The sequence below is a fragment of the Nelusetta ayraudi genome, unplaced genomic scaffold, assembly GCF_046127955.1.
Source record: "Nelusetta ayraudi isolate G7.1 ecotype Tasmania unplaced genomic scaffold, CSIRO-AGI_Nayr_v1 ptg000019l, whole genome shotgun sequence".
Classification (NCBI taxonomy): domain Eukaryota; kingdom Metazoa; phylum Chordata; class Actinopteri; order Tetraodontiformes; family Monacanthidae; genus Nelusetta; species Nelusetta ayraudi.
In genome coordinates this window covers 618,901-644,385 of record NW_027466069.1, presented here as the reverse complement: position 1 = coordinate 644,385, position 25,485 = coordinate 618,901, and the positions used below count along the sequence as shown (strand labels likewise).

At 47.1% G+C, this 25,485-nt stretch overlaps 1 protein-coding gene across 1 annotated transcript in view; it reads right to left on the bottom strand.

Annotated features, from left to right (window-relative positions):
- Positions 1-6,683: 6,683 nt before the first annotated feature.
- ajap1 (adherens junctions associated protein 1) overlaps positions 6,684-25,485 on the bottom strand; it is a 46,247-nt gene continuing 27,445 nt past the window's right edge. Inside the window, exons 3-6 of the mRNA XM_076026111.1 lie at positions 13,669-13,756; positions 13,253-13,495; positions 10,861-10,993; positions 6,684-9,490 (exon numbers count right to left, since the gene is read on the bottom strand). Of these exons, the coding sequence (XP_075882226.1) occupies positions 10,921-10,993; positions 13,253-13,495; positions 13,669-13,756 (404 nt within the window). The 3' untranslated portion in view covers positions 6,684-9,490; positions 10,861-10,920. The remainder of the gene's footprint in view (positions 9,491-10,860; positions 10,994-13,252; positions 13,496-13,668; positions 13,757-25,485) is intronic.

The following is a 25,485-nucleotide window of genomic DNA, read 5'->3' as shown; positions in this document are numbered from 1 at the left end:
CTCTCGGAACGGTGCGGGGCGGCTCTCACTCTCCCTCTCTCACTCTCCCCCTTTCTCTCACTCTCTCTCCCTCTCTCTCCTGTCTGGTCTCTCTCACCCTGCAGTGTGTCACGGCGCCGCTAAGTGAAAGACATTAAGTTATGCCGTCACCCAGAAACGCTTTGCCATTTGCGGACTTAGAAATGCATTATTGCAGGCGATAAGCATGAGTGTGTTTTTACTGCGCGGCACTTGACCGTAAGTGCTGTGTAATATTCCGGGGCTCCGTGTCCTTTTCCAACCTCATTATCAGGGCGATGAAACATCTTTTTGGTCCCAGTTGGAGGATTAAGTTCTAATCGCACATTTTGAGGTGGGGAAAAAAGGGGGATAAAAATGGTAAGTGGGATGCCACCTCCAGGTGTTCTCGCTTTGAAGTGGGTTTAAACGTTCTGCCACTTTCTTAGATTCATACAAGCCGGTTGAATAAAGGCTGGATCAAGTCAATGGCAGAGAAAGAGACGCTCAGGCTCACCGACCTTAAACTGGTTGCAAAGGAACCTCGTTTGAAGCGTTCAGGAAAGCCAGAAGGCTGCCAGTGTGTGGCCCCCGAAACGTCGTCACAACGGCGAGGCAGACCGTCGACAGATTATTTATCAGCAAGACGACAAAGCCGTCGCGCTAAAGAGCGCCTGCTACGCCCACTGACACTGCCGCTAATCAGTCATGAGCTGGCATCCTATTAAAAAAGATGCATGGGAAACAACAGAGATAATAGCATTTAGAAGAAGGCTAACGGGGAGAGCGATTCAGCAAGAGGCAGGAGCACGGTCTGGATCTGCAAATAATGCACCTGCAGAAAAAAGAAAAAAAAACACCTATCAACCGTCTTCATGAGGCTGAAACGGTTGGAAATGTGGTGCGCAGATGATAAGACAGAATCCCGATCAGTCACTTGGCTACTGAATAAAGAGAAAGCATCAGAAAGTACAAGGGCTTTTTTTTCGAACCAGGTTTAGCATCAGGACTCTGTTAATACAGAAAGGAGCACGAATACATTCATTACTTTACAAACTGAACTTTTTTCTAGTTGGTCTAAATTGGTATTTAAAAAAAGTGCATTTTGTCTGACAATTGCCCTTAAGTTGTGGGTGTGGCTACTGTTTAGTAGTCGAGCTGGGGGCATATGCACTAATCTAATCATTGCTCACTTCTTCTCTACGTCTACTTCTACTTCTACATCTACTTCCTGCATTCAAATATGTAATCTTGATTGTGCCATACCTTCCTTCTCTGCATCGTAAACAGTAAACCAATTAAAGGCAAATATGCTCGATAGATAACGTGGAATAGTCCGAGAAGTCCCTACGAACTGGCTGCGGTGCAGTAGCAGTAACAGTAGTGCCGACTTGTCCAAGGTGTAAGCCCGCCTTCACTCTAAGATACCTGGAACAGGCAACTCAGTGCAGGAAGTGGCGACAGAATGGATGGACACCAGGACTTGATCAAGCACGGTAGCGTATGTCCCAGTTAGATTAGACAGACAGACCTTCAGACAGTCATCAGTTCCTACGTCATGTCACCGGTCACTCCGCTTTGACCGTCCAGTCTGGGCTCCGGTTTGCAGTGAGGCCCGGTGACGGGTTCAAGTCTGCAGCCGGGATTAATCTCCCACACTGGAGTGTCTGCCTGGCAGCGGCTGGCATGTGGCATTCGACTCATTGATCGGTCCCGTCTGTGCAGGCGGGACTGCATAATTTTATTTAATGTATCAAGAGCGAGGAGAGCTGTCACAGCCAGTGCCGAGCGATACGGCCCGCCGTTACGCTAATGCGGCCTGCCAGACCTCCTGGAGGACAGAGTCGGGCTGTCAGGAGCACAGGCGAGGACTCATTCTGCCCGTGCCGATCCGTCAAGGAGGAGAGGAGAACTGTATCTCCAGGTGATCCCTGAAACAGCCACACAGCGTGAGAGGAAGAGAGAGAGAGAGAGAGAGAGAGAGAGGAGGAGGAGGAGGAGTAGGGAGCGATAGAGAAGACACGACAGCCCAGAGGTAACGAGAGGAAGAGGCGCAGGGGAATGTGGGCGATGCATCCGATCAGAGGAAGGGCTTTTAAGGACTCAAAGTGCAAAAAGTGTTTTGAAATGGAAAATGCACAAGAGTTAGTTTTGAGGGATCAATCCTAAATTAAAGAGGCAAATCAATCAAGGGCTGAACATAATTTAAGGTAAAACAGTCTCTTCCCCCCAAACACCGAACACTGAGTTCAGCCGAGAAAAATAAAAAGGCACCGTTCGAAAGCCGGTGTTGCAACAATGACAGGTTGTGTTCACAAAACTTTAATCAATGCTGTATTAATGGCTGACTGCTCCCGGGAGGAAGAAAAGGCAGCTGAGAAAAGAACATTTCACACCTTAATCAGGTCGAGAAATAGCGACGGCCCCACTTATGACTCTCCCCACACATCTGTCGCGGTTCATTTCTGAGCTTTTCATCCAGATGGACCAGACTTCTCTCCAGCACTTAACAAAGCAGCAGAGATCTAAAGAGGCCAATATCTGGATGGTGGTAACAATCATAATATTGGCAAACATTAAACATCTACAAATCATCCGATATGATTGTTATGGGGAGCCATGCACACACATGCACACATAATGAGACACTATAACCATTACCTTAATGACGGTTATGCAGTCAAACTGGGACAATTGAGACCTAAAGTGCGCCTTCGTGACTATTATCATTTACGATGAGGACGTGTTCATTTACATTCATTTGAAACTGCGGCTATAATGGCGCACGTGACAGCACGGTTTCACAAGTTCAACCCTTATGTTCCTGAGAACGTTGCACACGTTTGTTTGGATTTATAGTTCACCTATTAGCTTTAAAATCTTGTACTCAACAACCTCGTGCAGTTGCTGGAGCAAAGCCATGGTGAACTTCTTTTCACAACCAAATGAGCTTTGGAGATGGACTTGCTGGGGTTACCGGTGGAGCTTTCCCAGTATCACAACTTTCTGAGAAGAGAGTCTCGTCTACAAAGTCTAAATCAATTTATTTTTTTCTTTGAAAAAAAAAGAAGAAGAAGAAAGAGAAACAGTCGCTAACAAAAACACAGTTGTGGTTTGGGAACCTTTGTCCTAAATGTCCTCATAACAACTGAAACCCACTGAAAGAAAGATTCTTCTAATTATTGGGGATGAGTCCTGTAACATTAGAGAGAAATGTTAATGAAGTCAGTTGACATTTTACTTATTGTGCCCATGGTGCCAGGAATATATTATTAGAATCGATGAATAGATAAGTTCCCTGTGACTGACTTTCGGCTTTCTTGCCATTTGAAGAACACAGCGGCTTTAACACAGTGTGAGAGACCACTGGAAGTTGATGTCGACAGTAATACAGATGCATGAAATTCAGAGATTCTTTTTTTTTTTAGGTCCTTTTAGGTCCTAATAGACATGGCAAGCGTCGGATTGGACAAACACATTGCGGAGTCTTTCTTCATATTGAAATCTTTTATTTTTGTGCTGTTTGCCCTGATCACTGCCCCGCCCCTGGACACATTCCGACAAAACCCCTATAACACAAGCCCGTATGTTGTTTTACATTTTATTAATAGCAACATCAGAGTACTAAATGTACAGAGGACAAGTCCAATGAGAATCGCATTTACAGTGCTTGCAAATACAGAGCTTAGTAGTACAAGAGTAACCAAAATCAAAGTCACCTGGAGATCGAAAAAACGTTTACCAATAACTACAAAAGGAAGAGATGTGGTTCATAAGACACAAAATAAAAAGTTATACAACATTTAGCCGTCACAGAGACAGACTGGAGTCCCTTTCTGTGGAGGTGTGTTGTGTCGTGTTGGTGTTTGTGTGTGCGTATATGTGTGTCTGTGTACGTGTTTGAATACACTGTCTTATACAAAAGTTAACAGAGGTACTCATTGATATATTAAACACAAATATAAAAGTTTTTTTTTTTTCTATCTTTTTAAGAGTCACAAAGTACAAACTCCTCATTTTCATGGCGACAAACACAACTCGAGTCAGGTTACCCTCGTGGTTTATGGATGGTGATTGTTTGTCAGCGCCGATGAGCCAAAGCCCCTCCCCCCAAAAAAGAAAACAAAAAAAAGTGAAAGAAAAAGTAAAAACCTGTACAACTTCCTTATCCCTGTACATATAAACTGTATGTTTGTGACATTTCTGATGGTGCTGTTCAGTCTGATTGTGACAACAAACAACTACAAGTGAATCTTTTCCAATACTAAACTGTGGCAGAACTGGATCCCCAAGCTAGTTTATTTTTAGATAATCCAGGTCTCACAAAACCAGATGCCATTTTTTTTTTTTTTCCACCCTTCAACACTTCCATCTTTACTGATAGGCACTGACAGTGCATTGACAGTGCTTCATCTAATGTACGTGAAGAAAGCAACAAATAAAGAATGAACGCAAGAAGATGGTTGGAGCCCTCTGAGTCTTTGTTAAGCTACATTCACACTGCAGGCACACGTGGCCCTAATCCGATCTTTTTGACAGCGTATGTAGCACAAACCTCGCGGGATCTGACCCTTCTTGGGAACAGATTTGCGCCGTTTAAATAGACGGTTCCGAATCTGATACCGGCCTCAGTCTGAACGAGCATCGGGACTCCAGATTGACATTCCTAATAAATGCGAGCAGTCGGAGAGAGTTGACAGGGGGGGGAAAAAAAACAACAGAAGGAAAAACAGTCAAGGAGGACAACCGTGATTGAAGTGGCCGTCAATAATATGTAGACGCACTGACAACAGCTGCAAATTCAAACGCCTTCGCTCACATCAGAGGCCACCACTGTTTACTAGCCTCCCGGTTGCTTCCGAGGCGCTGCCACTGCTATTGCTCGTCCACTTATAGTTTAGGACAGCTGTCGGTTCCCAATGGAGTTGAGGATCAAAGCTGAGATCAAGGCGTGCGTTGTCAACGCAGCGGCCAGCGTGCTGTTTGGTAGGAATGACGAGGAGGAGTCGGGAGTTGCACTTTGCGAACAGACAACAGTCTCATACAGACGAGCTTTGTCTTCTCCTCCAAGTCTATTTCGTAAATTTCCAATCCTCACCACCAGCAGAGTGCCATCTAACGGGTTGCTCCGCCAACTAAGACGCCTGAGGGGCTGCAATTTAGGGGCTCGGTACATTGATCGGTGCGAGGAGTGATATCGGGACGCCGAGCCAATGTCTAGTGACACGTGCATCAGTAACTTCCCCTCTTTATCTGTGACATGCAAACAGGAACCCTGTCCCTGTCCTGCAAACGAGTGCGCGGAGAATCTTTGACAGGAACACCATAGTTGGTTGATAGCTTGTTGGTGCAGGACGAGGATTAAAAGGTTGGGGACATTTGTTGAGAAAGACAGAGAGTGTGAGAGAGACTGCAGAAAATACTCTGCAAGAAATATCTTTTTTTTTGCTGGGGAGAAGAAAAGGGTTGAAAAAAAAGAAAGTCTTTGGTGTCTGTTGAAGATTTTCATAGAAGAGCCAAAGTAGCCTTCCCTGATTCGCTGCTCTCGGGTTTAATGTTTCCTGAATCACACTTGACCTGTGGAAGTGGAAGTAGTTTTCCCCAGTCCTAGCCACACCACGCCATGCTCATCAGCTGTCCTGAAATATAAACTGAAAAGGCAAGAAAGCAGTAAGGCAATTCCTCACATATCAGTTTAAATTCAGTCAGAGATAAGAAGAAAATTAGAATGAATAATAAAATAAGGAAGGGCGAGGTATGCTCACATCTCCAAATACATCTGTGCCTGCTGAGGACAGATACACAGTATGCTATGAGTTTCTCATGTCATGACAAGAATGGAAAGCAAATTTGCTTTTTTTTTTTTTTTTTTTATACTGGCAGTGAGGTTTCAGGGGGGAGGAGGGGGTGCTCACACTGCACACAAGCTCTTAAGTGCTAAATTACGTGAAACTTTTTGAATTCCTTTAAAATGTGAAAAGATTGAATTTAAATTTGATGTGGTCAGTTAAAAATAAAATGTGAGAATTCACAACACAATCAAACACGTCATGTCAACTGATTTGAGGCTATACTACGCCTGTATAGCCGCAGGGAGCAGCATCACACTGAAATGTCAATAATAGTCAAACGCCTTTTAAAAGTATTAGATGCAGTAGGGTACAACTCCAAAAGTTGTTACTTATATGCTTAAAGGATAGTTTGGGTTTTTTTTTTTTTAGTCTCATTACTTTTTGGAGCACCATTGTCAGCAATAATAACATTGTATTCAAGTTCAATGTCGAGATGCTGGAGTTGAACACTGATAGCAAGGACATTAGCGGTTGGACCAGTAAACAAAAACCCTCAACAAACCCGAAATAAACACATCAGGAAAAGAACACAGCACCAATGTGTTGGGGTTTATAACAAAATATGTGCAAACTGTACTTGGGTGTAAAGAAAGAAAAAAGTTTGGGGTCAAAGCTACAAGCCTTAGCCGGCTATGCTAATGAGTGTTGCTCAAAACTAGATGGGGCTTTCTGTCTTCCTGTAATCAGGCTGAGTCTTCAGTTAGGAGCAAGTACACTTATCTTAGCTGCGGTACAAGCTAGCACAAACCACTGGCTAGTACCGTGCTCCGTTCATTTCTGTGTGGCAAATGATAGCTAGCTAACTATGGCGAACACAACCTCAGCTGAAACGGGCTGGAATCATAATTTCAATTAAAGTGAGGTGGTTCACAAAATGCCAACTTTGCTTTGACCAAGTAAACTATGCGGGGGAAAAAAAGGTCATTTTCTGGAACAGCTGTGAAGATGGTAAAGAAAAGAGTCGCCCGTTGACCCCAGCCAACTAGGAGCGCGACAGAACCATGAAAATGACAGCAACATTTTTCTGCAAACCATTCCTCATCTTCTCTCATACATTCCACCTGATCATCACGCCACAGCCTCCGAACTATTGCAGCGTCTACTGAAGTATTATAGTGGTTAGCTAAAGATATAATACAAGTACTGCCAGAAAGTGCAGGTAGGAAGCTTGGCACAAGGTTAGTTTTGTATCTTTCAAAAGAAATACTGTTAATCACACATGTAAACAAAGACACTATCCCCAACCTAGCTCAAACCTCCCGCCCGCCCCCAAACAGGAGAAAAATAGAACACACCTGTACACAAATAGAAGCAAATATATAGAAAATACATTTACACGTGTATAATATACAGTAAGATTTTGCAACCCTCTTTCTATTAAGATAACACTCTTTGTTCAAAAAAATATAGGTTATGTCGAAGAAGCAACTCTGCAGCCTGACACGCAGGTGAGGCTGAACTGGTTTGGGTTGTTCATGGTAGTGTGATTTTTTTTTTTCTTCGTATATATATATCTATATATTATTATTTTTTTCCCCCCTCCCTGTGGTGTGTATGGGCGAACGCAGGAGTTTCTCCACCACAGTGTTTATCCCAGGCCATCTTGGCGCTGAACATGACTCACATTTACAGATACTGATCTCGCCGGTACAACCTGTTCACTTGAATCACTTATGGAAGTCAGCACAAACCTCGGAACCACCTAAGTGAATTACTGGAGATCCACTGTCAACAAGCAGTAAAAAAAGAACCTCCTTTTTTATATCTGTACATATTTCAGCCTGCCCCCCCCTCCCCCCATCCCCACCACCAAATAAAGAAATGAAAATCAAATAATGTTTACAATTACAGAGTTGTATTTGTGCTTTGTACAAACCCCACAGCACAATCGAAGGTGGACACACAGGCCTCAAGCTCTCCGAGCAGTTTTGTAACACGAGTGGCCATCTGTCTTTCTGGAGTTTTGGGCTGGATAATAAAACGACTGGTGCTAGAAAGCTCTTATAAGAGTGTTGGCATCCTTCCCGACCAGTTCACTCCCCTAAACTTTGATAGTTTGAACCAAATTTGGCAGCAGCTGAATGGCTTCTCGCAATTCCATTAGTTTAACAGAAACAATCGGACGTGTATCGTCTTTTTTTTCTCTCCCGGTGTACCAGTTTCTACACTTTGCCAGCCACCGTGGCTGTGATGGCTGAGAGTCTGATATGCTAACGATATTGTCCTCAAGTATTGAGTGAATCTAACCTTTAACCCAACTTTGGTGAGGAGGGAGGGAGGGTGCGTTGGGGATTTTCTTCCCTGCCTTCAACTTTGCATTTCAAGCTCGTGATGCAGATCATTTGGATCCTGAGGAAAACCTCCGGGCACAGCAGCACCTTTTTCACAGCTTCTCAATGGAGAAAAAAAAACAGACAAAAAACAAAAACGAAAAAAAAAAAAAAAATCTACTCCGTGTTTAACAATTTGTTGGACTATGTCTCAAAGTTTTGGGATCTGAACAGTATGACTGGAACGTGAGAGGGTTTATTTCGAATTTGTAGGATCCATTTTCCAATCTCAGTTCCTGCTCATCACTCAATTTATCTCAACTTGAAGCTCAAACTGAATCCAGTCCACCCTTTTAGCATTAAAGCCAAATTACAACCAAAGGAAAGAAACAAATAAATTCAATCCCTGCAATTTTTGTCCCAGAAACATGACACCGACGTACCCTTTACATCCGAACCAGACCTGAGGCAGCAGCTCCTTCTTCCTCAGAATCGCATCAGGGTCAAAAACGTCAGACTGATAATACAAAGTGGGAGCAGGTGCTGGGTCGGTTTGCCTCAGGTGAAATTCCGAATGTTTTCTGTGTTAGGTGTGACTGTTTAACTAAGAGTGCTGAATCCTCCACTGTCAGGGCGGTGGCAGGCTCTTCTGTGTAAAAAAATAGACATAACTACTCTGCTTTTTAAAATGGGTCCCATAGAAATGTTTTTTTTTTTTAATCAACGGTGCCTGTCTTCTCTCTTTTAGCGTCTATATCCCCTCCCCCAACATAGAATAGCGCTCCATATAAATATCTTTTAGACTCATTTTCAACACATCTCTTGAAACTATTTCAAAACATAATCAAATGCATTTGTATTACGTTTTTCTTTTTTTTAATCTTTTAGATTTCTTAAAAAAAAAATGAAAGAAAATCCCAAAAATGTAGTTGGAGTTGATATAGGGTTTAATATAGCATTCTTTGTTTTAGTCCGTCGGTCGTTGTTGAGACTTCCTTCTATCCAGGTTGTGGCACATAGTGGCATTATTGGCACATTGTTCAGATACAGTTCATCTCCAACCCACAACAGCTCCGTGGGGGGTTTTCCGGTTTCTGTGTTTTATTTGATTATTTTGTTTTCAGACATCCTCGACGTCCACAGTCTTTCCCACCCATCCAGTAAATATACCTATATATAATCTATATCTAAATGAACTGTACGTTCCTGGAAACATGGGGTGGAGCGCAGCGACACGGCCGCTCTGCTGGGCATCTCTAGAAAAATAAAAATCTTCACCGTTGTCCAAGGGGTGATCACACTAATTTACAAAAGAAGCTGTTTTTTTGTGTGTGTCTATGTGTGTGTTTTTTTGTTGCTTCCGACTCGATCCTGCGGAGACGTAGAAGATAAAAGTCACAGTTAGCCCTCAGGGTGGAATGACATTGTAAATGAATGTACTGTCATCTGTACTAGTCAAAACCAGTCAATTACGATACATGTTTAGACCTCTAAATATGACACCCACTGCAAGTCAACGTGTCGATAGTGAAGGATTCTTTGATTCCTCTGTGCTTCCGGTTAGTATTTAAAGCTTGTTGGTGTTGTCTTTTGGGGGGTTTTCGTTGAAGGTCTAAGGGCAGAGGTTGCTGTTACCCCAATGAAACTGTACTAGCCAGTGTGAAAGACACAGTTAAATTGGGAATACATCAAATGTTGCATCGTATGATACCTTAATATCATTTTCATTTCATTGTACCTTTCAATCGGATCTTTGGACGACAGAGTTAAGAATTTCGGATAAAACAAAAACAAAGGACCTTTGAATTTGGCTGTGTTGTTCAACAACAGAGATCTGTGCATGGAAACCGCTAGGGGACAGCCGACCTACTAAAACACCTTTGCGATGGTGCCGATCTCTGGCCTACCAAGAGGCAGCACTCTTTTTTTTCCAGGCTGGATAAAAGGGTAATGCTGCATTGAAGAGGTGCAGCGTTAGGACCTGTTCTAACAGGCCCAACGCATGAAATGTATCAAAATTTCAGCAGGATAACAAGGCGTCCTAGGACTTTGGGGACGGCAGCGATGGGATGGTGCGAGCGGCGCTGACTGGCAGACTAATGTGTGTCCAGACGACGGCGAGGCGCCGTCCTCTCGCTCCGCTACCTGCAGGCCATCTATTCCTTTTTAAAATCTGGGTCAATAGCAGACGTTACACCTCCCCGCGGGCTTCCAGCAACACTGCGGGGCCAGAGCGCGTGTTTAACTTTCACGCTTTGAATTTCAAATGCGGGGCCATTCTGGCATACATTAGCCGCGCCTGATAACGAAAGTACAAAAAAAAGAAAAAAGAAAAGTGTCACAAGTCAAGTGAACGTGCTCCTTTTACCGCTCGCGCTCAAAACAATGTGCTTGAGGTTTAATATTCATGGACACGCACCCTATATATAAGAGCGGAATCATTAGCGGTAAATGTAAAGTGTAGCTTATTAATACTGATATACAGCATACATAATTAGCCTCTTATCTCGGCTTCTAATACCTCTGATGCCGGGTGTCTCGGCCGCCTTTTCATCTGCCTTTGTACAACGCGGAGGCGAGCGTAGTAGTGCAACGAAAACAAACATATGCCAAGTTCCCAACTATTCCCAAAGTGGGGCAGCCTCACCGCAGGGACAGAGGGGGTGTCAGCAGCTCGGACAAGGATTTGGGAAAAAACAAACAAAAAACAAAAAAAGCGGACAACGTGGCCCAGTACCCACCAGAGCGTGAATTCAGGAAGTCTTTTCCACCCACAGGAAGTGATCAAGGCCTTCAGGTGGTCAACAGGAGATCTCGAACCATTTCTCCGACACGAAGGCCACGGGGATCAGTTGTCTTTCGGTGGGGGAGGGCCTGCAGGGGGCGGCAGAGTGCGGTCAGTCGGGGGCGCGGCGCGGCCTGACTTTGCTGCATGTCAGCCCATCTAGTCAGAGCTGTTCGCCGTCAATAGGAAAGTCAATGTTAAATCCATTCTGAAGTGGAGCTGCTGCTCAGCGGGTTCATAGTTTAAACAGATCTCACATTGAATAAACGTCACTATTCGAATATTTCCTAATGATTCCATGTTTCTATGTCCTGCCAGCGAACTCCACACAGATGAGGACACTCCACCTGTCATTTCTAAGTACACACAGACTGCCCGGTGTGATGTCACAAAGGGCGGTGATAACCCCCTTCCCTGGGTCTCCCACAACCAGGTGTTTTTGACCCCTTACAAACATGTTGTAGGTCAAACAATGAATATCCAAACTAGAATGGAGAGTTGTTTTTGCAAGAGGATAACAGGGGGCAAACACAACAAACATCAGATTATTTTAACAAACAATCTGAAAATGGATATTTCAGTAAATAAACACGCACTATAACTATATAGTTTAGGTAGTGTCCTATAAAAGCTTCAGCCAATGAGTGAACTTTTTTTTTTTTTTTAAAGCAACAGAATGTAATCCCTGTTTATTTAAAGTGCACATCTGACCCCGGTTTCAACTTGAGGAGGTTTAAGGAGATGAACGCCTCCTCTGATGTTAATGTTCTAAAAGAGGCCTTGAGAAAAAGTCAATTTTGGTTTGGGGACAAAAACAAGTTGGTTTAGGTGATTGTCGCTTCCTGATGAGAAACACTGCAGACTGTGACGTTACCGGACTGTGACGCACTTGGAATGTAAAAGACCTGAGACACTGCAAGTCAGCCCTGTGTGATGTCACAAAGGACACCGGTGCCTCTCCAAGGTTAGTGACCGGCGACGCCAGCCAGGTGCTGGTTCCTCCAGGGACCACGTGTCAACGGTCCAGCCAAGCCTCAGTTTTAGCAAGGACGCTCTAAACGGAAGACTAAATATTCAGTATTCTGGAATATTAATGAATAGCTGTATTTAGTCTTTTTGGTTTGGCTGGAATAACAACTGAATTGAAACAGCCGTGTTCCCGCTTCCCCCCTCAACACAGCGTCTGTGTCTTTGCTTTAAAGACTTGCAGTCATTAAATCCTCCTCGCTCTGTGGACGGTTCGGCACCAGATGATCAGTCGCCAGGGTTCTTTTTTTTTTCTTTTCTTTTTTTTTTTGAATGCTGAGGAAGTGTGACCAACTCAAGTTGGCCACCCTGCACTTCTGATGACTGCGTCTCTTATTCACTCCAAACAACGGCGGCCGCTGTCCACACTCCTCCGCAGAGAGAGAGAAATGACAGTTTTACTGTTGGAGGCTCCCACCAGTGGACGGATAACGAAGTCAAACGCACCTGACATGTCGCTTTACATCACACAGAGCGACACACAAACACACGCGCACACACACACACACACACACACAGGGGAGGATGTGTTTCAGCCTAAACGCTGCAGTGAGTCACTGCCTGTATGAACGAAAACCGTCCAGATCGCTTTCATCTGTGGGCGGTGCGCGAGTTTATCGCAGCCGCATTCAGTCGCCGGTTCGGCGGAGACGACTTGAGACCCCATGCTGGGACAACAGCGCCGGCTTTGGGTTTTCAGCCAGCCAGGTGCCGGGCAGATGGACGGAGACGGGGAGGGGTGGTGGTTGTGGGGTGAGGGAGGGAGGGATGGAGGGAGGGAAGGAGGGAAGCAGCGGACGGCATCGTTCGAGGCAGAGTCTGTGAGCTGATTGGCTCTGACGGAGGATTTGGTCACAGGAGCAGCTCGGCTCTCTCTTTATACGGCTTCGTCGTTTGACCTGCTTCCTGTTTTGACCGTCCTGCCTCCCGACAAGAACACTCCTCACAATAGAACGTATTGAATTGAATCTATTAGTATCAATGATGAATTATCAGTACTGCTATCCCTGTTGTTGTTGTGATCAATCATCAACACGGTTATTGTCTGAATGAACTCGTGTCTTCACTCATCTCTGCATTGATAACCCAAATCACTCAATGTGACTCCGCTTCACATTACCTCACCATGTTGTTTTAATCTTATCATATTTACGTCTTCCATCACCAGGCCAGTTGACAATGTCTTTGCTCTGTTTGTTTGTTTCTTTTTTTTCTTACTTTTGCATCTTCAGATTTTTTTTGTCTGTTCTGTTTAGCTAAAAAAAACAAACAAAAACAAATGGAAGGGGTTCTGATCTGGATGGATTTAGCGGCGCCAGTACCTGTTGCCGTTGTACGCCGTCTTGTAGACGGGCGTCTGCTGGATCATTTCGTCCGTGTAGATGGGCACAGCAGTCCGGACGCACTCGTGCGAGCACTGCAGGCTGTCGTTGTAGGCAGTGAATATGTCCACCTTGCTGGGCACCCGCGCCGGCGTGAAGTCGGTCAGGTTCTGGCAGCTCTCCTCCTGCTGGTGGATCTTGCGCTGATGGCTATTGTGGCGGCCATTCCCCGACTGCGCACAGCTACAGAAACACGCACCAAAGGCAAGAAACAAACATAAAATCGTACCGTGCACCTCGGGGGCGAGCCGCCAGCAGGGGGGGCTGGTTTGAGGGGGCGGGGAGGGAGGGAGAGGGGGGGTTGTGAGAGGGAGGAGGAGGGGGGGGATCTGTGAGCGAAAAGGAAACTTTCCTACCAGTTCTTAAGGACCAGTGTTGTGATCAAGGCTGCGATGACCATGATGAGAGACACAGTGATTGTGATGATCTGGTGAACTGCCAAACCTGCAGAGGAGGAAAGTGGTGAGAGACGTGAGCGGTGGTATCAAGCGGGAAGAAAACATTTTTTTTTTTGTCGCCTTTGTCAGACGGCTGCACACTTCGGTTTCCTGCACCCCAACACTCCCAACACACTCCGGCAGACAATGAGGACACAGCTCGCCTTCAAAAAAAATAAATAATAATAATACAGAAAGTGGCAGAACAAACTGGCCCTCCTGCAAGAACCGAAGAACGAGGAACTCTTTTTTTTTCTTCGTCCACTGCTTCTCACATTATCAGAAGCAATGAAAGAGGATTTCGGGAACTGCTGTCAGCTGGCCGAGCGCCGATTATTCTCGCAGGGCGAGCCGGGATTGTCCAGGAGGAACGCTGCTCTTCCACTAGAGCAGCGTCACATTCGAGTGAGCATCTTCATGTGAGTTTCCTACGTCACAGTTTGCACATAAACTCTGCTCGGAAAGGGCAGAAACCACCCCAAGCGGGTGTGAAAACTTTATTGAGAATTCGGGAAGTTTCAAACGTTTGGCATTCTTGTAAATGAACTCGTGTGAAATTCCTCAAAATGAAACAAAAAAATCTTTAACAGAAAAAAAAAAAAAAATCTCCCTCCTCCGAGGCTCCTCTTTCCCGCCGTTTAACGCAAAACATTCCACATCAGGACATTACAATCGGGCGATGGCCTCCCGCTTCGCCTGCCTCCCTCTTTCCTCCTCAGCAGCCCGCAGGTATACAAAACGTTTCGCCTTCTGTTCTGCGTGACACAGAAAGCATTGTTCTGGTTGAAACTCTTTTTTTTTTTTTTACAAGCCCCTGCACTCGCTGATCTGTCACTTTTTTCCCCCCCTCCCCCACACCCCACCCCACCCCACCCCGCCCCACCCCGCCCTCCACCCTCCCCAGACAGAGGACGGTAATCCACAAACACAAATACACGGCGGGGATTAGCGGCAGCCGTCCTATTCATCTGCGCTCGGGAGGTTTTGCGGCTGAGTGATAGAGCGCGAGAGCGAGCGGGACACAATGACACGCGGCCGCAGGTGACGGCGCTGCTGCAGGAGGCGGCGGAAGGAAATGCCGCCGTGATGAAAATGTCCCACGTAGGTATTTTTCTCTTTTTTTTTTACGTCCCGGCTCTCCATCAACCGGCTGCCTGCTCGCTGATTCAAGCCAATTTGTCTCTCTCTGTTTCGTTTCGTTTTTTTTGGGGGGGGGGGAAGCACACAGCCGTCTCCTCCTCCTCCTCCTCCTCCTCCTCCTCCTCCACCTCCTCTTCCTCGGGCGTCCACCTCTCGACGAAGATGCTGGCACCCCCCGCGGCCAGGTCACCCCCACACTGATGCTATCTGCGGCCGGCTGAGGGAAGACTCAGCTCAGACTCCCGCCAACAATCAGAGTCCTTTCGCCCCGGCGCCGGCCGCGCGATAACCTCTCCGCCGAGTCATTAGCATTTCCTTCATTTCCATCGCCACCCCTGTCAGTCTCCAGCTGACACGCCAGTTGAAAGCCTCCAGTGATAAATTAACATCTTCCCCAAGTTCAGACATAATAGAACTTAGCCCTGACCTTGATCAATAGCCGCCGGCTCTCGTCACGTCGATGTCGGCGCTGAAGGAGACGCTCCCTCGTCAGGACACTCGCAATCAAAGGGCTGCACTCGGCCTTTCAAGCCAAACTGATTAAACTGCACTTTTTGGGGTGGGGTTGGTTGGAGCAGCAAACTGCTGCAATGTCTCATTTGAGTTTGGCAATAACGTCTTGGCAGGAACTCACAAAGCGCAGGTCAATTCAAAGAAGAAGTTGGTGAATGCACCTTCAGCATTCGGAGGGTTTTTTTTTTTTGGGCTGAGAGCAAAGAAATAAAAAAAAAATAAAAAAGCATTTGGATGATGATTCTATTAATACGACACATTTACGACGAGGGAATGTATGCATGTATCCTGGAAGCAAAAGAATTTGTTTCCTCTGATTGCCTGTTTAGTTTCACGTTCATTTTATTCCACTTCAGTCTTAAAGTCCTTTGCTCTGGGAAGAGATGGCACATCAAATGTCACACTAGGGCAGAGAACACTGTTTCAATTTGTACTTTCCACCATAACCTAGTTTGCTGTTCCCACTCCATAAGAAAAAACGAAAAAAAAACCTCACCAGACACATGACACCACTTCCTCTCCCGCCGGCGCTCTGTCTATACGCCGTCAGCTGCCGGCCAACTGCCTTCACAGTTCATCCCAATGTGACGGCACAAAGGAAAAAAGACCTCTTCCATTTTTAGTCGCCTCAATCAAAACACGGCCGCGGGCGCTATTTAGCATCTTCCAGCGGCGCTCACACCCCGGCAGCGCATTAAGATTCGCTGCAGACTTTAATTAGACGCCAAAAATAATTTCCTCATCCCTCTGTCCAGTAACCCAGATGAGGAGACTCCGAGGTCCCGCAACACAAACAACCGAAGCTTTCGCCTTTTATGAACCCGTCCTGCCAGCAAGTGCGTTCACGGGCCGAATGGATAATAGAGCTGATAATGACGCGGGGTGACAAATGTGAGTGCGGAGGCCAGTTCTATTTTCATCCAAACTGCCAGTTGGAAGGGAGGGGAATTTTGGCCCGCCTATCTAAAACTCATTGTGTCTTGGCAGCCGGCCGCTGAAAAATCACCTTTGGCAGTCGCCCTGCTTTAGAGATACCCGGTTAGGGTTTGTTTGGTCAAATCACCGGCGAGCAGAGGGAGCCGAGGGACGGGCGAGATAAAGACAAAGGAGGAAGGGCGAAAAAACAGAGGAGGGGACGGCGGGCTCGTGACCCCTCTGGCAGCGGGATCTGAGCCGCCATCACATGCTCCCAGGAAGAAAGAAATGAGATTTGTGGCTTTAGTGTTCATGGCAGCTTGATAGAAATGTCAGAGAGATATCTCCCCCCCCCCCTCTCTCGCTCTCTCTCTCCCCCTCTCTCTCTCCCTCTGCACACTACGTGTTTAGATTTATTTATTTATTTTTATGGAAAGACAACTCAGTCGCACAAATACAGCGAGGCAAACGTGTGCTAGCTTGACATTTTCCCGGTCGGATCAATTAGGAAGTCGTGAAAAAATGTTTGGAGTGGCTTAGAATCTGCATTGTCTTAATTGCCGTGACAATCGTTAAAGGTCACGACTACAAAAGGCGTCGAACGCAGGTTTAGAGCAAAGCCTCGGCAACACAACGGCCCAAATCACTCTGTGAAATGAGAGTTGTTGAGATTTGTGTGTGGGAAGTGTGTGTGTGTGTGTGTGTGTGTGTGTGTGTGTGTGTGTGTGTGTGTGTGTATCTCGGGAGAGAGAGAGAGGGGGGGGGGGGATTTTAGGCTAATTGCTTCAGTTGTTGAGACCCCCGGAGCTTCCTGGGGAGGAGTTCAGCTACTCACCACCTCCTACATGGATGCAGTGGGCGGCTGTTTTTGGTAAAAAGCTCTTTGCTAGCAAGTAGCGAGAAACACACACACACACACACACACACACACACACACACACACACACACACACACACACACACACACACACACACACACACACTCACACACACGCACGCACGCACACCTACAAAGACACGTAATACCAGAGACAAATTACGAATTTTGATGAAAGCCGATTATTTTCAAGCAGATCCATTATAAAATGTGTGGTGAAACAATGAAAACACCACAAATTAATTAAATGCAGAGGTCTCCTGCCCAGGAAACTATATTTAGCCCTCTGTTTACAGCTTCCTGTTAAAACAGAGGTTTTGTTGGACTTTCCACTTGACAGTTTTGTCAGAGGGCGGAGCCTAATGACGTTAGCCGGGGTTGTTGCCACTGTTCTGGTTGCAGTATCATTGAGGAATCTTTTCCTCTTTTGTGACATCACAAGAGGGCTCACTTCCAGAACCGTGGGTTTTCCGACAGAGTAGAACTAGAAGTGAATGATGTCTGAGGGAGTTTGCAGAGAGGGTACAGACACAGAATACAGTGTGAAAAGGCTGGTAAAGTGAGTCGTGCATGAAATGCGAGGTCACGGCGGGCAGGGACACGGAAGGAAACCAAGCAATCTCATAACGAGAATGAAAGTGAAAACGTTTTATAATACATAATATGTCATTTTAATAGTGTAAATGTAATTATCTCCCTTTGTTCCGGCTTTCACTTCACTCGCCTGTTGTCGACTTGTTGACGCGGCTTTGACACGTCCGTGTCGAACAATGCTTCATTTCATTTGCCCTTCAGGAAGCGCTGCGATAACGGAGCCGTGGCCCCGTGTCGGCAAGCCTCCCCAACAACAAGCGCTCCAGACGTAGCGTACACAACTATTGGCATGAGCGTTTTAGCTATTTATTTGTTCACATGCATTTTTATGAATGCGTCGTCCACTCACGATGTGACAACAGCTTAACTGCAGCCAGTTTGTCTGGTGAATAACAATGCTGCGCCAAGGCAACGCCGGACAAAACCATGTGGAATAGCGAGCGACTATTTAACAGCTTCTTGTATATTCAATTTCGTTTTTTTTTTTGTGCATGTACAAACTCCGCATGTGTGTGTATGTGCGCGCTGCGGCAGCAGACCCGATCCATCACGCGCAGCAAAGAGCCATTCAGGGCTAATGGCGCCTACTACACCCACACAGTGATGGCTTAAAAGCCCCTGAAAAATGTGGGGAAGGCCCCTCATTTGCAAAGTGGAGCGGCCGTTCACAGAGGTTGACGTGGCTTCACTCCCACACGGTGCGTTTTGCAATGGGAGGGGTGTGTGGTGAGGAGAGGGGGGGGGTCGATGCGGGCCAATTTGCCCGCTCGCTGACCCCCGTGGGGGTGCGGCGGCCACGATCAGGCTGGGGTGAAGGCTTCCGTCCGGGGTCGGCCGCCGCTGATCAGCTCGGAATTGCCAATTAACGCCGGTGTCCAGGTGTCAATCCAGGCTGATTTCCACTGAGTCTCCTCAAACCGAAGGGCTGGTAAGTTGCTGGGGGGGGCGGAGAGCAGGAGGGTTCCAAAGGGGGCAGGAATGATAGGTGGCGGGAGCGGGTTAGCTTCAATTACAACCAGGCCGTCCAGCGCGCCAATCTCTCGCAGACAACGTTGTTCAATGGCAGTGAGAGTGGGATTGGCGGCTTTGATGCAACATGTGGAAACATGCGGGCAAGAGCTGCGTTCAAAATTCGACTCGCCGCGACAGAACACAACGTTGCTCAGCGAGAGCACCCAATCTCCATCCAAGTCTGACCGCCAATCGGAGAGATTCAAAAGAAAGAATTCCAGAAAGGTTCCCTCGCGCGGCTGCCGTAATGGGAGCGCTGAGGCGGAACGCATCGCCGTAACAACAGAGAAGTGGAGAAGTGCAATTTTCAGGTGGGTGTAAAGTGGCGTCGCTCCTCTCGCCGCCCGCAAATCTGCGTCCCATCACTCCGCTGACAGGAGGTCTTTTTTTTTTTTTTCTTTAGCAAACAAACTCTCAGTTTGTTCGTTCACGCCGGGTACCCATACCATACATCAACCAGGGTTTTTTTTTTTTTTTTTTTTTTCATCGGAACTGAGCCCCCCCCCCCCCCCAACATCCTGATTGACGGGCCAGACGTGTCGAGCCACAGAGGAGAGGCGGGGAAACATAAAAGAAAAGAAGAAAAAAGGTCGAGCAGCCTGGTAACAGACAGCGAAGCAGCATCTGCTAACCGACCCCCCCCACCCCCCGCCCACCACCACCACCACCACCACCACACACACACACACACACCCCATCCCTCTCCATCTCCTCTCGGTAGGCTTCTTCTGCTGTAAATCTGCGAGGGTTTGACTCGGCACGCCTGTCGCCGGGCATCAACGTTTAAGTCCAGATTTAACGCTCAAGGAAAAGGAGATTCACTCCTTCTGTTTTTTTTTTTTTTGTTTGTTTTTTTTTTTACCCACTTTATTGAGTCAATTCAGAGGAGTAATGGCAAATTTATCGGATTGCCATGGTAACCTTCCTCTCCGTCTGCCTGCGCTCGAGTCTCTGGGCGCTGAGGAGGCGGCGTGCTCCGCCTCTACGGGTCCACCGCAGGTCAAACACGGCGTTACAATACATCGCACGGGCTCGTTCCTTTTAAAAATAGATCCCTGAGACACTTAACATACATTTTGCATGCGGCCGCTCTGCTCCACAGGCGGAAGTTTCTTTATTTTACTTCTTTATTTTTTTTCCCCCCACTCCATTCATTTAACCCCTCCGCAAAACTTGACGGGGCGGCGGCGGTGAGTCGTGGCTCTTATCACTGGGCGGCTCTTCGCTAACTGCTCTCCGCCCACCCACTCGTTCGGAGGGCAAGAGCTCCTCGTGCTCTCTTCCGCTGACTCGGCACAAACCCGGCGCTTTAACCCGGCGACTCCTCGACCGCCTGACGAGAGCGGAGCAATGGGCGGCAGCCTTAATCATCCGGTGGCCGTAATGGGGCCGACAGCTCCATCTGCGCGGAGTCTCAAGGAGGAGGGTCGCACTCACCCGCAGCACAATCACCAGGAACAATTAGCCAGCATCTGGAGGAGCCGCACTCCTCCTCCTGTTCTCCTCCCACGTCCTCCACTGCGGCCAGAGTGTGAGCAGGAGCCACGCACACACACACACACACACACACACACACACACACACACACTGTGTGTGCTGTGAGGATGCAGCGTTTTGGGTAAACTCGCGGTGTCACGGAAATATTGAACCTGACACGGCTGCTGAAACGCTTCCCAAACCATCTGCGTTTGTCCCTGCTGTCCGTCAGGCACGGAGCCCAAAGAAAATGTCTGAAAAAGGGAAAATGGAAAAATGATGAAAGTTCAGTTTTAGCAAATTTGAAATGCACCATGGATCAGGGAGCGCACCCCTGACTGATGAAAGTCTGCCACGCAGGGTACCGACGCCACCGCCTGTGAAAGGTCCAACAAAAGCATCAGTTTTAGCGGTAAGCGCTTTTCTGGAGAGATTTCCTCTTATTCAATGGAAGACGCTGCTCTACAGTTGAGCCCAGATGAACAATAGAAGATCTGGAAATGTGTGCACTTAATGGACTCCCCCCTGCTGGCAGGTGACTTAACACTAATATCAACAGGGTCTTGGTAAGATGGATTTAGATGGAAGATGGAAATCATACTATGTGAATAAGCATGTAGCTGCACCTGCATGATAGTCTGACATTCTGCAAGAGTCTGCAATGAATCAAGTTGCTAAAATAATGAACACATTTGCAATACACTTATATGTGAAAGTGATACAAGGGGGGGGATTTCCAAAGGTCCTCGATATGTCCTGAGCAACGCTGGCCGAAAGGTGCAAACTTTTTTAGAGTGGTCACAGCTACAAGCGGAGTTGTATCTTTTGGTTGTTGTCCGGCGCCAGAAGCAGCGAGTGGGAGCAGCAACACACAGCGCGCAGTTGGCCAGCGTGCGCAACGCTGGCGAGCTGCCGCCCGCTCGCTTCGTGCCATTAAACCGAAACGTGTCGGCCAAATGTGACACGAGCCGCGCTGCTCGCACCTGCGTCGAGGGATCGCCGAGTACCGACGTCCAAAGTCAGAAATCGTCGCAGGACAGACGCCGCACTTAGTGTTTGCAGAAAAAATTTTAAAAAAAAATAAAAAGTGAAAATCCCGTCTCGGTTGAAATCCCGTCTCGGTTTGCTCGGTGGATTATTTTGAGCTTGTTTTTATGCACTTTTTTTTTTTTTTTTGGAAAACACGAAACAGTGCAAAGGTCTGGCAGACAAACTGAAATCCTAATCTGTCAGACACTCACTCTGTATTCCGCAAGCCTTCGCCGCTCCTACATTCATGAATGAAATCGGCGAGCGGCCCTGGAGTACTTCCACTGGGCAGGTATCTTAATTTAATGATCAGTGAGTCTGCCGCTCGTCCTAAAGTGTTCTGACAGCGCCAACGAGCGTGAGGGAGGGGAAAAAAAAAAAATGCATTTCAGACGACTCTGAGCAGTGCGAGCCACTGAAGCTGAAAGTTTCCTCCTAAGTAGCTCCAGGTGTAACGTCACTTGAGAAATTAATAATTACATCTGACCAGTAGCGGGAAAAGAGGAAATATTGGGAGGTTTGGGGGGGGGGGGGGGGCTTCAGACGGAGCCAAAGGCATCTCGTAAGAGTTTCCTCCTCATCTCTGCCACTCTGCCTCCGCCTGCAAACAAGCTTTTTCTGCAGCCATGTGTGACTGTACTGCACGCACACGCACGCACGGCGCGCACGTGCGCGCACGCTCACAGAGCCGTCGCGCACGCACACGCACACAAAGAGCGGTGGATTATTTCGGCAGCGATGCACACACGCCTCGCCGGGCTGAGACAGTACACACTCTAACGGCTTTAATTCTTGCTGGTTGCCCACGTTTCTTTTTTCCATGAGTCACAGTGGCTTTAGCCCATGCGGCCGCTTCACTGCAGGGTGAGTGCGCACGGAGTAATCCCAGAGACTGTGAGCACGCTGACCAGGAATGATGTGCGAGTTCGCAGAACGGCTGTGGCACAGGGGCGGGGGGGGGGGGCGACAGGGAACGGCCTACAAGCCTGCACGTTTTCAAGATACACAATTAGAGAAGGGAGGAGTTTGGTGGGGAGGTTCGGATACAAACAAGATCTGCATGGATTGTGGCCAGGCGTGACTGTACCAGAGCTCAGTGGGTCCTTCCATCAAATTACTCACACTTCCTGAGCAGCTCATCAAGATTTAACCTGCTGAAATTGGTTGCAACTGTGCTGGAAGGTGGAACCTAGTGCTAGTGCTAGTGCTAGTGCTAGTGCCATGCGGTAACAGCCTTTAGCTGTAGCCGCACAGCACGGTGCTGGAAGGTGGAACCTAGTGCTAGTGCTAGTGCTAGTGCAGTGCGGTAACAGCCTTTAGCTGTAGCCGCACAGCACGGTGCTGGAAGGTGGAACCTAGTGCTAGTGCTAGTGCTAGTGCTAGTGCCATGCGGTAACAGCCTTTAGCTGTAGCCGCACAGCACGGTGCTGGAAGGTGGAACCTAGTGCTAGTGCTAGTGCTAGTGCTAGTGCCATGCGGTAACAGCCTTTAGCTGTAGCCGCACAGCACGGTGCTGGAAGGTGGAACCTAGTGCTAGTGCTAGTGCTAGTGCTAGTGCCGTGCGATAACAGCCATTCGCTGTAGCCACACTCATTCCTCAAATTTCTACTTAGGCAGTGAAATTAATTCTGTTTTTTCCTCTCGATTCAATGTGAAAAGGGCACCATCTATAATAAAGCTAGCGCTGCTAGTTTTTTGAGCAACAGCTAGGTGCGCAGCCACTTCCTGTATCCTATTTTATCTGCAAGGAGCCCGCTGGAGGTATTTACAAAATGGAGGGGAAACTCTTGAGTTGAGTGGACAAACTTTTTGTCCATCACGTTCTCGTCTGCCCAAGAGTTTGTTTTGGTGTCGTGTGCAACGCTAACTTCCGACCAAGCGCCCCACGGCTAGCTGCTGTATTGCTGCAGCATTTTAACAAAATTCTTGCCAAATCATCACTCATCTACATCCTGATAAAAAGCAAATTACTCTCAGCGTTCTCAAAGCACTTGATGAGATTGTTGTCATTGTTGTTAACACTTCTTTGTTTATCGCTAAAAAAGAAACTCAGCATCTTTTTCTCATCACGAAAGGACATAATCCCTAAAAGGAAACAGTTATTTATAAGATAGAGACAGACGTTCAGAGACACCTGTCATTTTCACACCAAAAGGTTCCAGATACAATTAGCTGTGATGTGATGTGATGAGAGGGTGGATGGGTCTGTTTCTCTCTGACGATACAAAAAAAAAACTTACAATGCCACAATAACTTAAAATATGAAACAAACTGGAGTGTTTAGAGACAGATGGTTGTCTTCCTTTGCCGGGCTCAAATCACCGAGGTCGGTGGTGTCGCGTGTTTTGCAACTCTGTCACAACCCCGCGTGTATTCCAACACTCAAACAGGTCGAACGTGTGCGTTTCGCCGCCGATCTCACGACGCTCACCTGGGACTGTTGACACGGTTTTGCTCGGCACCGCCAGCCTGAGGGTCGACAAGACACGGAAACACGCTGCACGTCCGGGGCTGAAGGCCAAGCAAACATGTTTAATGCATGCGCAGCGATTCAGCAGGCGAGGTCGTTTTCGGCATGCCGCGGCTCAATTATCGCAACGCTAACATGCGCATGCATTTAGGATTGGACCCAAATGTAAGCTGACGTTCCGATGCGGGAATCTGTACCAGTCGAACCCCCCCCCCCCAAAAAAAAGTTGCTTCAGTGAGAAACAGAAAGTAGCCAGCTCTGCTTCCTGTGACATCCTTAATCCTTTGAAATAAAGCAGATTCTTTTTTTTAGAAAACACAGTGGATTTCTTTGTTTTGAATGAATTCCACGTGCCATTATAACGTATCTAGATAGATAGATGGACATTTTTCTGTGAAAACACCTTGGTGAAGGCGGCTGCGACAAACCTGAGAGACAAATTTCCGCGAGCGAGATCTGTCAGAATATCTATCAGACCCGAAAGCGAAACACTTTTTTCCCCTTGCCGACAAGCTTTAAACGACGTGTAAGTTGTGAATAATCTGTGCCTTCTGTTATTTCCTGATTGTTTGTGTTGAATCACATAAGGGATATAAAACCTGAAGCAAAGCGATGAATAGAAAGCCGCACATGCATCCACGCACACACACACACACACACACACACACACACAAGCACGCATGCATACATTTATTAAGATAACCACTCTCCCGTCCTTCCTCCCACGGTTTGAATTAATCTCGGCCGAGCTCGCGTTCCAGGAATCCATCAAGAATTTTAAAGAGACGACCGCACATCAGAAAGAGCAGGAGCCGAAGACAAAGCGCACCTTCGTTAACACTTTAATTCCATCAGCGAGCGGCGGCGGCGCTAATTACATCTTACCTCGGGGCTAATATGAAGCGGGCACGGGTTAATGTATTGTGAAGGCACAAGAAAAGTTTTCCACGGCAGCGAGGCACCTGGGCTTTGCTTTGAAATGCAATTCTATTCATCTGCTCTGATGAGTCACAGTAGGCTTATTGATACGGGAACAGTGCACAAGGCCTCAGGAAAAAAATAAAAATAAATAGCGCACACACGCACACGTGCACACACCTTTGTTTTTCTCATCAACTCTCGTTTAAAGGGGGGGGGGTGGTGGTGAGCTGATTTCCTGCAGGGAACATATGAAGCGGGGAACATATGAAGCCGTCGCTGCGACATCACAGGCGGTCGGTCGACCGCAAATGAAGACGGCGCACTGACACCGACCGGCAGGACCACCGGGGGCAGCGCGTAACTTTTGTCGTTGTTGTTACGTTTTCAATCTACCATTTCCTTCAACATTTTACAGGCTGTTAGTCAAACAGCAAATGTCAGCCAATTCTTTGTTTGTCTGTTTGTTATGTCCTTATTTTCACACGACAGCTGTATCATTGCAGGTTCTCCTCCAGGATGGCCAATAGAGCAAAAGCCAGGAGAAAAAGCTTTTAGTTACTCACAAAGCTGCCACTCATTCCAAATCCAATAATAGTTGTTTTAGTCGCAATGAAACCGGAAAGACGAACGTACTTCTCTCCCTTGAAATGCCCGGCAGGAAGACAAAATAAGGGATGCGCAGGAAGTCACCGCAGGCCTAACTAAGGATTAATCAAGTAACAGCAGAGCAAAACTGGATTGCATTTTTTTTTTTAGTTAAAGGACAAAACGACACCTTTTTCCTGTGGAC